A 15,084-nucleotide genomic window follows, 5' to 3' on the forward strand; every position below is an offset into this window, starting at 1 on the left:
AATTATGCCTGGCACGTCCACAAGGAGTTTTAAAGATATCATTTGCCTTTGATAGATATCTACCCATTAACCATTGAGGAGAATTTCTAAAATTCTTACTTTTACGTCACAGTGAAACTTTCAAAGGATAGGAATTATTGACATAGGTCTGTTTAACATCAATATAATCACTATTTATGCTTAATCTAGAAGATTGTTTGTGTATTTGGATGTTTGCTTACGGCCTAAAATTCATCCTCGGTAAATATGCATATAAATTGAATGTTTTATTTATGATATTTGTTAACCTCGGTAAGTAACGATAATTACTAAATTTTGATAAAAGGTTTGATAAGATGTAAATATTTACAAATAAGTAAATACATGGGTGATAAATCTGATCTTGTGGTGATAAAGTTCAGCTAACTTTTACAAAATCTTACAAGATACACGATAAAGGTGATCAAAGATGTGTTATACCCTCGATCAAAATTGGGACGTAATAAATGTCCCGGTTCGAAAGTAGCTCTGATCAGCTGGTCACAAGCAATAGTGGCTTGATGTACAGACGTGAATATACATTATTTACACCCATACGAAAAAGCCTGTTGTCAAAGTTTGAAGTAGAAACAACATTTCTGTAAGACGAACGACTTGTATGTCAACTGTTCAAGGCTAGGGTAGCATAAACATCGTAGGTAAAGGAGTTTGACCATAGTTTAAGCCAGTATTTTATGTTGTTCCTTGAACATTTAGCCTCAGGGCATACTGTTTGAAAATGTTCTCTATGTCCCCATGAGAGTCAAGGACTTGTGATTGTCATCAATGTTCTCTAAGTTCCGAGGGGAAGGGGTAGAACACCGTAAACAGCAAGCGAATACAAAGCTGACAGTGAGCGATTACAGATGAAATACTTGTCAAACTTATAACATGTCACACTCAGCATACGATCTCAAAGCATGTCATCCAACTTGAGGTTGGCCACAACACGGGGTTATTCTGTATGTTCTGGCATGCAAAGAGATGTTGATGACTACAATGACTTAACTTTGAATTATCATATGATCTTTCTGAATTGTTTAAAGAAACAACTTTTCAACTTGAACATTTACTGAATGATGTTTTTGTCGAGCCTGAAAGCTCGACATAGAGATAGTGAGGCGGCGGCCACGGCGGCAGCGTTAGCTAACTTCTTAAAAGCTTTATATTTTAGAAGGTGGACGACCTGGATGCCTCATGTTACGAAGTTTCCGTCAGTCACATGTCCAATGTCCTTGACCTCATTTTCATGGTTCAATGACTACTTGAAAAAAAAGATAATATTTTTTGTAATGTTAAATTCTCTCTTATTATAACTCATAGGATAATTATATTTGGTATGTGCATACCTTGCAAGGTCCTCATGGCTGTCAGACAGTTTTCACTTGACCTCAAGCTCATTTCATGGATCAGTGAACAAGGTTAAGTTTTGGTGGTCAAGTCCATATCTCAGATACTATAAGCAATGGGTCTAGTATATTCGGTGTATGGAAGGACTGTAAGGTGTACATGTCCAACTGGCCGGTGTCATCTGACCTTGACCTCATTTTCATGGTTCAATGGTTATAGTTAAGATTTTGTGTTTTGGTCTGTTTTTCTTATGCTGTATGCAATAGGTCTACTATATTTGGTGTAAAGAATGATTGTAAGGTGTACATGTCTTGCTGACAGGTGACATCTGACCTTGACCTCATTTTCATGGTTAAGTGGTCAAAGTTAATTTTTGAGTTTTGGTCTTTATTTCTTATACTATATGCAATAGGTCGACTATATTTGGTGTAGGGAAATATTTCATGATCTATATGTCAGTCTCGCAGGTTATATTTGACCTTGACCTCATTTTCACGGTTCATTGCTCAGTGTTAAGTTTTTGAGTTTTGATCTGTTTTTCTTTTACTATAAGCAAAAGGTCAACTGTATTTGTTGTATGGAATAATTGTTAGCTGTACATGCCTGCCTGGCATGGTTCATCTGACCTTGACCTCATTTTCATGGTTCATTGATCAATGTTTAGTTTTATTAGTTAATGTGAAGTTTATGTGACAGTTGTAATAAAGTTTTATATTTACAACTATCAACATAATATCAATGATTAGTTAAGAGAAGGCAAGACATTTCAGTGTGTGCACTCTTGTTACAACCCATAGGTATAATCATTAAGAAGTTATTTAAGGGACCCAAAGAAGAGTGGGGTTATTCATAATATAGAAAAAATGGTTTTGTAATTGCAAAAAGTGAACTCATTTTGAAATGGTGCTTTGAAAATAAGCTGTAATCTGTAGCAACATGAGTTTATGAACTTTTTTTTATGATATAGTATACAAACTTCATAAATATTTTAAAATGGGGTCAATAAGTTGGAAATAATGTTGTTGTAATGTTTGGTCCAAAAGTGTTCCATAACATTAAACTGCCGAGTGTATGTAATGTATAATTGGTCCCTTTCCAATACCAAATAACCATTCTTTTTTAAATAGTTAAACTCAGGGCCATAAGGGGAACAGTTAATTAAAACTGGGTCAGGATAACAGTAATCAATACCCTTGACTCTGTCTGTATGTCCATATATAGTCCATATGACATGTCCCAAAATTGTTTTCTATTCTCTAACTTTAGTTTGCCTGAGACAACCAAATATTATGAAACTTATATACATAATGCTTATAACCTCAAAACACAGATAAAGTTGAAATTTTGTGGCGTCACTTTTACTGTTCTCAAGTTCTGACCCTTTACAAATGGAAATAATTGCTGAAATATTTGTTTCTGTTTTCTAACTTTAGTTTTCCTCAACCAAATGTTATAAAACTTATGAATAATGCTAATTTTTTTTCAGTAGTAAAACTGCACTAGTTTTAGAGGTGTGCAATTAACCGTTTTTTACACTCTTTCCACCTTTTCTATTTGACAATTATTATTCAGGGGTTCAATTTTTGCTCTTTTTTATCAAGTCAATATAAACATCACAGATCCACTAATTTATTATGCTTTGCTGATGATGCTGAGATTTATTCTTTTATAAAGTTTTTAAACATTGAATGCTAAATAATGATCTGAATCCTTCATGGAGTCTGGGATCCAGGCAGAGTTAGTTACATACAACTACTTCTTTTCACAATTCATTTGGAAGACATCATCATTATTGACTTCTGTAATCTTTCTTTACCATGTTTTTTGTTGATGTAATACTTGACCATGAGTATTTGTTTGTCCAGCCTGCTTGTACTACTCTCTCTGATTATTTACAATGGAACCATATTGTGTCCTTGTATATGATGTAAATCATCAATAATGTAAACAACACCAGTCTTTATAGAGTTTGTGGTATAAAACCAAAGATGGTTTGTGATTAACTTGATGGAGATCCTATACAAAAAAAAATCATAAAAATTCTTTACTTATCCATACACATTTTATTACTAAAGTTTAAATTGGATAGTTATTTGAATATACCTAATGATTTTATCATAAATCTAATAAACTTTCAACCTGCTCTAAAGCAAGTTATTTATGGATTTCTGAATTACAATATGGCTGTTAAGTCCGAACTAATATGATAACACATGAAGCATAAAAGGATTAACTAATTTCACAATTCCTAAAGGGTCCTGCAATATGTACAATATTGTTTATTGATTTTCCAAATATTTTATTATTTGTTTTTTTTGTTTGTAAATTGAAATGATTTTAGCTGCCAAATACTGACACAAAGTTTTTTGACTGAGAAAATAAACCATCATGTTTCATATTAACTTATAGCATGTTTCAAACCTTTTAAGAGGGAACATGGAAAATAATGGCCTTTGAAAATTTGCTATATATGCCTAATGGTAAATGTCTGCAGGGATTTCCTATTTTCTAGTTATAAATTGAATGTTTTTTCTGGTTCCTCAAAGAAGAGTAATAACTTTATTGAATTTCAATTAATTACATTTATCTATAACGAGCAGTGGGTTTTTGACTGACAGATATTGCTGAAAGAGATAGTTCAAATTTTCTTTTATTATTTACAATTTATCAGGTTTATTATGGTATATTGAGAAAGAATCAATTATAACATGTACATGGCTTCTCATATTGAATTAGACAATATGGAACATAATGGAACGCAAATTCTGTTTTTGAAACTTAAAAGATTTGATTATGTATGAATACTATCTCTAGTGACAGTCAATTATACAAAGAATTCTTGATGGGAGAATTAGAAATTGCATAGAAAATTGTTTCTTCTTCCAGATAATAATTAGAACATTTAACCAATTATATCTTTAATTGGAAAATCAGTTTTTGTCTTGCTTGAACGGAGTCAAAAAGCAAGACATATATAGGTATTGTTGTATGCTGTGTCTGGCATCAGAGGCGGTGTCATCAACAATGTATTAATTAGTTTGTGTTTAGGTCTAGTGTATGGTTAACCACAAGTGGACCGGTGAGGTCAATCATATTTGGTATGCAATTGTATTAGCATTGGCAAATCTCATTTTCAGGGAGATAATTGGTCCTCAGCCCCCTCAGGACATGGTCTATTGACTTTAAAACTTTTGCTTTATATTTTACATGTATTGGTCGGATGATATTGTGAAGAGTTATGGTCTTTTGATTTAGAAAATTCACTCAAATAATCAGTTTTCCACATTTTCTTTTCCATCATGCTTGAATATATTGACTTGATATTTGTTATGACAAAGTATAGATCAAGTTCCAGTACAATAGACTCTTAACCGGTAGGGGACTATTGTATTGTCTTGCACTACTCTCAGAATGCTTGTTCCGGTTAAGAATAGATTCTAAATAAAAACTGCTGATGTTTCAATATCTTCATTTCTTGATGTTGATATGTGCTCTGAAAAATATGCAATACTACCATTCTTGAAGTAAACAAGGTACTTATTGTACTTATATGTCTTTCTTATGTTTTACTGTTTAATCCCACATGACCATTTCATTGCACTGGTAGTTTTATATAGTTTCTGGTAACATACAATCACATTTTCCAATAATCCTGAGTCAAACATAATACAATGTACAAGATATGGATAACAACTGTTTTGAAATGATAAGTTAGAGAGTGAATCAGATGTTTGATTTGGTTCTCATTGTAGGCAAATAAATAGCAAATGGGTGCAGATTCAAATAAGAGTATATTTTTATTTGTCTTTTAGAACTGCATGTAGTCTTTTGAATAAGCTGTGGGTTTGTGAACTTGAATAGTTTGTTTCTCTTTTAAAACCCAAAATTGAGATATTAACTCACATAATACTTTTCTGTCTTTTATCAATGGCAATAGGATATAAAAGTCAAAATAACACGATAAAGTTGGTTATAGTATACATGGTCATGTGCTTGTTATGATGTGTATGCTTAAAGTTGTCAAGTAGAAATTACAAATACAACTTTAGAATTGAAATATTTGATTTGGTATATGTAATTCTTGTGGATTTAGGAAAGAAATCGGACTTCATTTAAGAATACAATATTTTTTTATGGAAAACTTTACCTTTAATTTATAGAGATCATCTTAAGGATGTATTTAGGTGAGGTTAGGTAAACATTAATAAATTAAGAAATTAAAATTGATACTATAAGCTGGTAGAGCATCAAATAAGGATAAAGATAAGCTAAAAATATTGATAGGTCATGGACCTCCTTTTCGAGATATTTGAGATTTAAAATATGGCGGGAAAAGACTGACTCAGACTTCTACCTTATATTTGCATTGGTATTATTCAGGTCTTAAAATAAAAGAAAGAAAATCAAGAATCTTCTAAAATTTTGGTAAATGACCTTTCATGAGCTATCAAGTCTTATATGAAAAAATAAATGGGTGTTATGGGGCAAAATATTTAACATTGTATGGTATGGAAAAACACCAATGAGTCCGAACATTTGACACAAATTCCAAAACCTCACCTAAGTACATCCTTAAGAGTCCTTTTTTTTCCTGAAAAAAAGATAAAGTTGCCAACAGTAATTGAATGCTTTTAGTTTAAAACAAAATTTGGCAGTTTCAAACCCAAACTTAGGAATGTTAAAGGACATTTTATGATACAACATAAAAGAGGAGATGTTATTGACTGTTCTGTTTAGTACTGTTTGTATGTCTTCTGATACTTGCAGATAACAAGGGTTGAAATCAATTGATCTTTAGTTTATTGTTTTCAGTTATGTGAAATATATGTTATGTGTTATAAAAGCAATGTCACTTTAATGTTCTATGTTTTGGTTGAAGAATAATAAAAATTTCTTATGGGATTTGAAATGTTGACAATGAAACTGTTTTAGTTGTTTTATTATTAATAAGAATTTTGCCTTAGATTGAACTTGTATTAAAATTCTGTTCAAAACAATAATAAATTTTTCACAATCTGTGAATCAAGGCTGTGCTTCTATATAAAAATGTTATGCTGTTTTTGCACCTTATTGTTTCTATCTTGAACTGTAGTACAAAGCAAAATTTTAGATCTTGATGGAAAGATTTGCAGCTCTTTTTTCACAGAATTGCACACAAAAATGTTTACACCTGTTTATCCTAGGGTATGTGTCTTTCTTATTTACACTGTTTAGTAAAATGAATCTATTCAATTGGTGCTATGTTTTGTTAAACCAGCAGGGGTTTCATTATCTTTCATGTTGACTGGTACTTTCCACAGTTCTAGGGGGTACTTTTCAATTTATTCCATGAATATCTTATATAAAAATTCCTACATTTAGGCGGTACTTGTCAATAGCATAGGAGGGTAAAAGTACCAGGTACCGCCTCCTAATGAATGGCCTGTAAACCATGAGGTGTAATACCCTTTCACATCCTTTGCTTGCCTGATGCTTGGATGAGAGAATCAGTTTGATAAAGATTGTAATTTGTAGGTTTATTAATTCTATGAATTCATTAATCTATTCTTCATTTCTAGGGATAGACACTCGGATGAAATTCAGTATAGAACCACCACCTGGTGATAGTGCCTTTGAACAGTGGAAAGATGCCATGAAGGCTGTGGCAAGGCTACCTATGGGTATACCAGATAGCTTTCGTAAAAAGGTAGGCAAACAATTCCTAGGAATTATCCTTAAAGTGGAATGGTTTTCATATGAATAGATATTACTGTCAAAGGTTATTAAGAAATTTAGAGATGGCGGTCGCCGTAGTTTGCAGCATAATGGAAATGTGTATGGGATAAAAAAAAAAAATTATTTGCACAAGACATCTATTATTTTCCCAAGTATCCATGCTTAAATTGAGGTGCTGTGATAAATATTAGAAGATAATGACTGTTTGAAATAATGAATTGGAGTTATCTTGAATCAAAAAGATGTTTTAAAACCATAAAATATTGACACCTATTAATAATAGGAGTCTTTGAAGCAAAGAATTTTTTATAAATCTTAGGATAAAAGACATACAATATTAAAAAAGCTATAGCTCTCTTGAAATGTTTTTATTTTTTATGACTTATAGTAATAAATTATATGATTCCTTAACAGCAATATAGTATATATATCTAGTATAAGGAAAGAAGTTAATAGTATGTACAAGAAATTTTATGTGGAATAGTTTTATATGTAAAGCCATTTATCAAGGCGAGAAATACTTGGACTTATTGAATCGGTCATAGATTGCAACAAGTTTATTACGTCTTATTTGTTATTCTATTCCTCAAGGGAATATGTGAAGAACTAATGAAGTATATTTGTGAGACGGAGGTCAAAATAAGTACACAGGACTCGAGAAATATACGGCTACTTCATTTGCTTGTTGTGACAGACTTTACAAATCTACACGTCACGTTTTACGTTCTTTAACCATAATTGATTATTCAAGACAAATTGGATTTAGTTTTAATGTCAGAGCTCTTCTTTTCTAAGTTGCTTCAATTCAAACGGAATATAGATTTATCTTCTGAAGCTTTTTCAATAAATTGTACATTACTTTAGCATGTTTAGAAAAGGAATTGAATTTATCGAATTTGACGGAATCCAAATGTAATAAGTTTTGTAAGGAAAATACATAACTCAGTTGATTTGTAGGGAAATAACTGGTTAGAACCTATAAGTACTAATAACATTAGGTGTTAAACTTATTAAATTGTTAGGACATCTAGGTTAAATACCATTCAAAAGTGCAATTTTAAAATTCTTAACTTTTTAAGATCCTTATGTTATTTTTTACTGGTCCATTTTAGTATGAATAAAAGGATGATAATCATGCATATTCATGACTAGAACATTTGAGACAGCAACTTAACAACACAAAAAAAAGTTTTATTGTTTTATTGTTGGTTGGACTTAGGCTCAGCTAGTTATATTACACAAATCGGCACAACTAAGTAGGCGAGTGAAAAAGAGGAAACATGCATTGCTCAAATAGAGCCAAGTAAAAAGAATATTAATCCCTCTAAGTGCACTTTCTTTTAATGTTTTAAAACAATTGCATGTAAACTTTACATCCTGTTCCAATTCTCTGCAGAAAAAGGGAAATTAACAACTGGAAAAGGTCTATAATTAATTAATGATTGAATCATTGACCATTAGCCATATAGCAGCCTCAGCATTTTGTATCTCAATATTTATTCAATTGTTTCCTATTAATTAACAGGTATGGTTAAGTTTAGCAGACAATCATATACGAGAACAGAGAGTCGATTGGCAGAAGACAATGAGATTTGTGTTCAATGAAAAAAGCAATCCAGATGACAACAATTTAGGTCATCAAATTGTCAAGGTAGGTAATGGAATGACTATCAGTCTAGTAATGTATTATGTTGCAAGTTTTAATTGTAACAGAAAATTGTAATAAGGTCATGAAATAACTCCTTTGTAAGCTGTGTGATAAAAAGTAATTTCTTAAGGTAATACCCAACACTTTCACTAAAATTAATTTGTCTCGTTTAATTTTAATAAAATTCTGACAAAGTATTTACTTTAACCCTCTAACAAAAATATTAAAAATTCAAAAATTTTGAACCAGTCGTTTTGTCAGAAAATTATATCATAAGCAACATGTTTGACAGACACTAATTTTGATCATTTAGAAGCTTAATATTCCCCGTACAACACAACTTGATTAAAACGTTCAGCTGACTTTACAGAGTTATCTCCCTGTAGTGTTAGGTACCACCTTAATTACTTCTCAAAGACTGTCCATCCATCAGTCTGCTAGATCAGTTTTCCACACTTATTATGCCCCACCTACGATAGTAGAAGGGCATTATGTTTTCTGGTCTGTGCGTCCGTCCGTCCTGCTTCAGGTTAAAGTTTTTGGTCAAGGTAGTTTTTAATGAAGCTGATGTCCAATCCACTTGAATCTTAGTACTGTAACGAAACCGAGCAGTCAGGCTTTGATGTTAAACTTTAAATGTGTAACCCTTAGTGTGTTGCTATAAGAATGTGTTTTATAACAATGTATAAGTATATAAGAAACAAAGTTATAACTGGCGACCCTTCTTTGGTAGCGTGGTACTCTGGTATCGTGGTACTTTGTGGTATTCCGGTAGATTTAAGATAGGTTCTGTATAGGTTTTGTGGTACTTAGTGGTATTCTGGTAGATCTTAGTTTGGTTCTGTTTAGGTTTTTGTAAGAATAACAGACTTGTTAAATAAAAATCAACTTGTATTAACTTTAAGATACATTAAATATCAACAATTCACACAAATAGTATATCTCTCAGCAGTATTCTAGTCTAACAAATAAATATTTTATTAACCTTAGAATATTGTGAATTAAAGAAAATGGATAGCAGAAATATATATATATATACTCCGAAAGTTTACCAACTATAGTTTGGTAATTGGCGAATGGCAAATCAAATTCAATGTCAAAGGTAACGTTTCCCTCAAGAAGTTATTCTCGAAATGCAAATTGTTAAGGAACTAACAAGCCCACATTATATGGAAATAGTCTAGTTACTACTTATTCTGGTAAATGGTTTCGATACATCATATATTTAAATCACCTGGAATTAGCGTGTTTTACTTGCCCAGGGTAAAGTCTTAATGAGGTCTTATCCTTTTTCTCGACCGTATTTATACTTAGGTAAACCATTTACCGAAAGGTTTACCATTTACCATTTTGGCTTACCATTTACCTAAATTACCAAATCCATAGCCGACGTCATAACAAAAATAGGTTATGACATCATTGTGTTGTACGTCATTTGAAGTAAACAATTCACAGGTGTTTTGATTGTAAATACATAGACAAGAATAATAAAAAGTTAACAAACATGGATATACAACAAATATATTAGAAGAATAGTCAATTAACGGTAGGGTTTAAACAACATCGTCACACAATTTAAGGGAAAACAAGTTCCATTTCAAGGGACCCCCATTTCATTACAGTACATATGTTGCTTATGATAGGATCTTTCTAATTTTAAAGTCAAATTAGACTTTTGACCCCAGTTTCACGGTCCACTGAACATATATAGAAAATGAAAGTACAAGTTTCAGGTTAAAGTTTTTGATGAAGCTCAAGTCTAATCAACTTGAAACTTAGTTAACATGTTGCTTATGATATGATCTTTCTTATTTTTAAGCCAAATTAGACTTTTGATCCCAATTTCACGGTCCACTGAACATAGAAAATGAAAGTGCAAGTTTCAGGTTAAAGTTTTTGGTCAAGGTAGTTTTTGATGAAGCTGAAGTCTAATCAACTTCAAACTTAGTACACATATTGCTTATGATATGATCTTTCTAATTTTAAAGCCAAATTAGACTTTTGACACCAATTTCACGGTCCTCTGAACATATGAAATGAAAGTGCAAGTTTCGGGTTAAAGTTTTTGGTCAAGGTAGTTTTTGATGAAGTTGAAGTCCAATCAACTTGAAACTTAGTACACGTTCCCTATGGTATGATCTTTCTAATTTTAATGCCAAATTAGATATTTTACCCAATTTCACGGTCCATTGAACATGGAAAATGATAGTGTGAGTGGGGCATCCATGTACTTTGGACACATTCTTGTTTCTTCCTGCTTTCATAGAAATATTGATTTGATATTTGGTGTATAGTTTTATCATTACAAGTTATAGATCAAGTTTGAACTTTGTTTCTGTTTAATGATTTTGTGCAGAGTTTTGGTCCATGGAATTTGAAAATTTAATCAAATATTCAATTTTCCACATTTTATTCTGTCATACTTGTAACTTGTTAAAAAAAATTGACACCATGACAAGTTAAACTCAGAGAATGCTTGTTAGTCCCCTGTCTGTCTGTCTGTCTGTCAGACAAAATCAGTGTTATAGAACAAGCACATACAAATTCAAATTCAAATATATTTTATTGCTAATCAAAGCGCCCACAAGGAGCAGAACAATCAACATTAATTACATACAAATGATTACAAGTGATTCAATATGATTAAGACACAATGTTATAAACAAAAAAAACAAAAAAAACAACCAAACCAAAAAATATTTATTAAGACAAGTACAAGAATACAACAAGCACAGTGTTTAATAATATAAGGGGGTCACTGGGCATTTCTATATCTATATATCATTTAAGGAAACTTTCCTATATGAGGATAAATTTTCCAATAGTTCTCCGAGTTTCTGGAGTATGAAAGTATCTTCAGAGGACATTAGCCAAATAAATTGTGATTTAATATCTAAACCACTAAAATTTTTAAACCGTTGTTTTATTTCATTTAAAAAGTTGAAACATACAAAATTACTGTCAAGCTCTTTTGAACAAAAGGAGATTGGGGTTTTCAGATAACATTACTTTTATGATATTGGAATGATACAATGAAGAAATTACATCACGTTTTTCTGTCTGTCTGTCTGTTGGTCGGTCGGTCGGTTGGTCAGTCAGTCGGTCGGTCGGTGATGTTGTTATGTTGCTATATATTTCATTGATGTATATTTCAATAACCCCAATCTCCTTTTGTTCAAAAGAGCTTTACAGTAATTTTGTATGTGCTTGTTCTATGACATTGATTTTGGTAAATATAAACCTCATGTTTAATAAACCTACATATAAAAACTCATAATGTAGAGCACACATATTTTCATTCATTTTCTAAAACCAAACACCAGAGAAATCAGAAGGAGTATTATATTTTGATTCACATACAAAACCTAATCTAAAAACAAAGAATATGGGGTATCCATTCATGTCACAAAATCTAAACATGCAAAGCAACAAAACAAAACCAACAATAAAAAAGCACACACTAAAAGCAAAGGAACAGCTTTTTTATTGCCGTTCTTCATCTCAAATTTACAGTGAGGCCATCTCTTCTTTTTTTGTCTGTCAAACGTAAAGAATTTTACTTGTTTGAAATAATGGGATTGACTTGATTTCTCTGAAGATTTGGCATACATGTATTAGTTTTTTTTTTTAAATGATCAACATGATACATTTACTGTTATTTGAAGAAACTGTTTTCAGATGACATTACTTTTATGATATTGGAATGATACAATGAAGAAATTACATCACGTTTTTATGGCTTATACTCTTATTTACTCAAAGCTAAAGTAATTGTTTCATAAATGTTTGCAAACCTCAGTAATAAAATTGTTTTATCTTATTACATGGAATCTGAGAAAAATCTGGTTTATATATCTCTATTCATATAGAGTTTGTTGTTTTGAATAAGATTTCACATCTATTGGATGAGTTTGATTTTGATCTAAGGATTGGTTCTAACGATTAAAGCTATATTTGACATATCAGGTTTCTACCCTATCGACAGAAATAAATTAAGTGGGTTGAAAAGTATGACAGATTCCAATTATATCCAATCTTTAACATCATTCACAGTGACAGTATAATTATACAGATGGGTCGAAAACATGACAATATTTTCGTTCAATTTACCATAATTATCTTCACACTTTGAATTATATTTGTATCTCTTTTTAACACTGATTTACCAAAGCAAATAAAAATCCCTGATTTCATCCAATTTATAAACATTTTAATTATGAAAATTCTAATTTAAGAATAGTCTATCTATATATATGTTTACGAAGAAATTTAAAAACAATTTTTTTAAATAGTAAAAGTCACGCGGAGAGTTATGATGTAGAACCAATAACATAAGAATTTAGTTCTACAGGTTTCTGATTCTATTGTCAACATGATGAATCACTACTCAAACTGTTTTTGTTGCTACTGATCTTGTGAGTAAAACTTGATTGAGGTGATTTCATAAATCAGTAAACCTATCAATACTCATTTGTCTGTGCAGAGGCAGTAATCAGATGTTCCCAAACTGTTTATTCCTTCAATCTATTTTATCCTTAATCATCAAGAAGGTCTTGATGCAATCCTTAAGTTAGACATTTTGCCCACTTGCAACAGGAATAAAAATAGCATTGAGAATAAATAAACATTATCAGGTGCCCACTTTTTGCCAACAAAGACATGTCGAAATTGGTGCCAATTAAATCATGCTCAGAAGAACATATGTTAGTCAATTACAAACAGTATAAAACATCCAGCATTACTGTGGGATTGAGTGATGATAACACTTTATCAGATGAGGAATTTTCAATGGTATTTTTATATGTGGAGTAACTACCCCCTTGAAAAGTTTCTACATTTCCATAAGTTTGCACTGTTGAATAGCACAAACAAAAGACATTGTAATGAATTCTAACATACCTCCCCAAAGTTTAACTAAAAGATGGCAAGTACTACGATTGTAAATATTTATTTATCTAGTTCGACTTTAAAAAGAAAATAATAACTAGGTTCTTTGCTATTTTTATTTTAAGCCTCTTTTTGAACATAAATATAGCAATGCAAGTAATTACATTATTTATGTTATCCTTAAAGACACTATTTTATCGATAAATCGTGTGATAGTTAAAAGAATAATTTCCCCCAACCCATAATGATGAATTAAATCTTGACAATTTTTTGTGATAATTAATATCATGGACTATCGCATTAGATAAAATCTTGTTAGATTTTTCTAAAGATTTGACAGAATAATACATGGCTGATTATTCTTCACGGAAACCTCTAGACAAATTTATCCTAAGGATTGTCGATAATTCCGTCATACTGTTTCTGTGTCGCAGGTGGGAGTAGCTCTATAAATCGTTCATTCATTTATAAGATTTCTAGTAAAATCTATGACGAAGGTTTGTATGGCATTGAGCCTTAAAACCATTTATAATGTTAACAATTGTTTTAATGTCACATTAAATTAATGTTTTCCTGCAATTTAATATCTTTACGAGAACAACAGTTAAGATCAAACAGTGCAAAAAAAATGTTATTATCGGAAAAAAGTTATTGCAGGAAAATGTTATTGGCAACTATGAAAAGACGGAAATTTTAATTGAAACGGCAATTTTTTGTTGAGCCTGCAACTTTTGTTGCAGAAAGCTCGACATAGGGATAGTGATCCGGTAGTGGCGGTGGCAGCTACGGCGGCGGCTACGGCGGCGGCGTTAGCTAACTTCTTAAAAGCTTTATATTTTAGAAGGTAGAAGACCTGGATGCTTCATACTTTGTATATAGATGCCTCATGTTACGAAGTTTCCGTCAGTAACATGTCCAATGTCCTTGACCTCATTTTCATGGTTCAGTGACCACTTGAAAAAAAAGTTCAGATTTTTTGTGATGTTAAATTCTCTCTTATTATAAGTGATAGGATAACTATATTTGATATGTGCGTACCTTGCAAGGTCCTCATGTCTGTCAGACAGTTTTCACTTGACCTCGACCTCATTTCATGGATCAGTGAACAAGGTTAAGTTTTGGTGGTCAAGTCCATATCTCAGATACTATAAGCAATAGGGCTAGTATATTCGGTGTATGGAAGGACTGTAAGGTGTACATGTCCAACTGGCAGGTGTCATCTGACCTTGACCTCATTTTCATGGTTCAGTGGTTATAGTTAATTTTTTTATGTTTTGGTCTGTTTTTCTCATACTATATGCAATAGGTCTACTATATTTGTTGTATGGAATGATTGTAAGATGTACATGTCTAGCGGGCAGATGTCATGTGACCTTGACCTCATTTTCATGGTTCAGTGGTCAAAGTTAAGTTTTTGAGTTTTGGTCTTTTTATCTAATACTATATGCCATAGGTCAACTATATTT

General features: G+C 31.6%; 1 protein-coding gene across 2 annotated transcripts in view; it reads left to right on the forward strand.

Annotated features, from left to right (window-relative positions):
* The window catches only part of LOC143075742 (TBC1 domain family member 30-like), a 75,704-nt gene that overhangs the window by 23,738 nt on the left and 36,882 nt on the right, over nt 1–15,084 (forward strand). For both annotated transcript variants that reach the window (XM_076251304.1, XM_076251313.1), the window contains 2 exons: nt 6,927–7,054; nt 8,609–8,734. In XM_076251304.1, coding sequence (XP_076107419.1) covers nt 6,927–7,054; nt 8,609–8,734 — 254 coding nt within the window. The remainder of the gene's footprint in view (nt 1–6,926; nt 7,055–8,608; nt 8,735–15,084) is intronic.

Source organism: Mytilus galloprovincialis, chromosome 1 (assembly GCF_965363235.1).
Source record: "Mytilus galloprovincialis chromosome 1, xbMytGall1.hap1.1, whole genome shotgun sequence".
In the NCBI taxonomy this organism is placed as follows: Eukaryota; Metazoa; Mollusca; class Bivalvia; order Mytilida; family Mytilidae; genus Mytilus; species Mytilus galloprovincialis.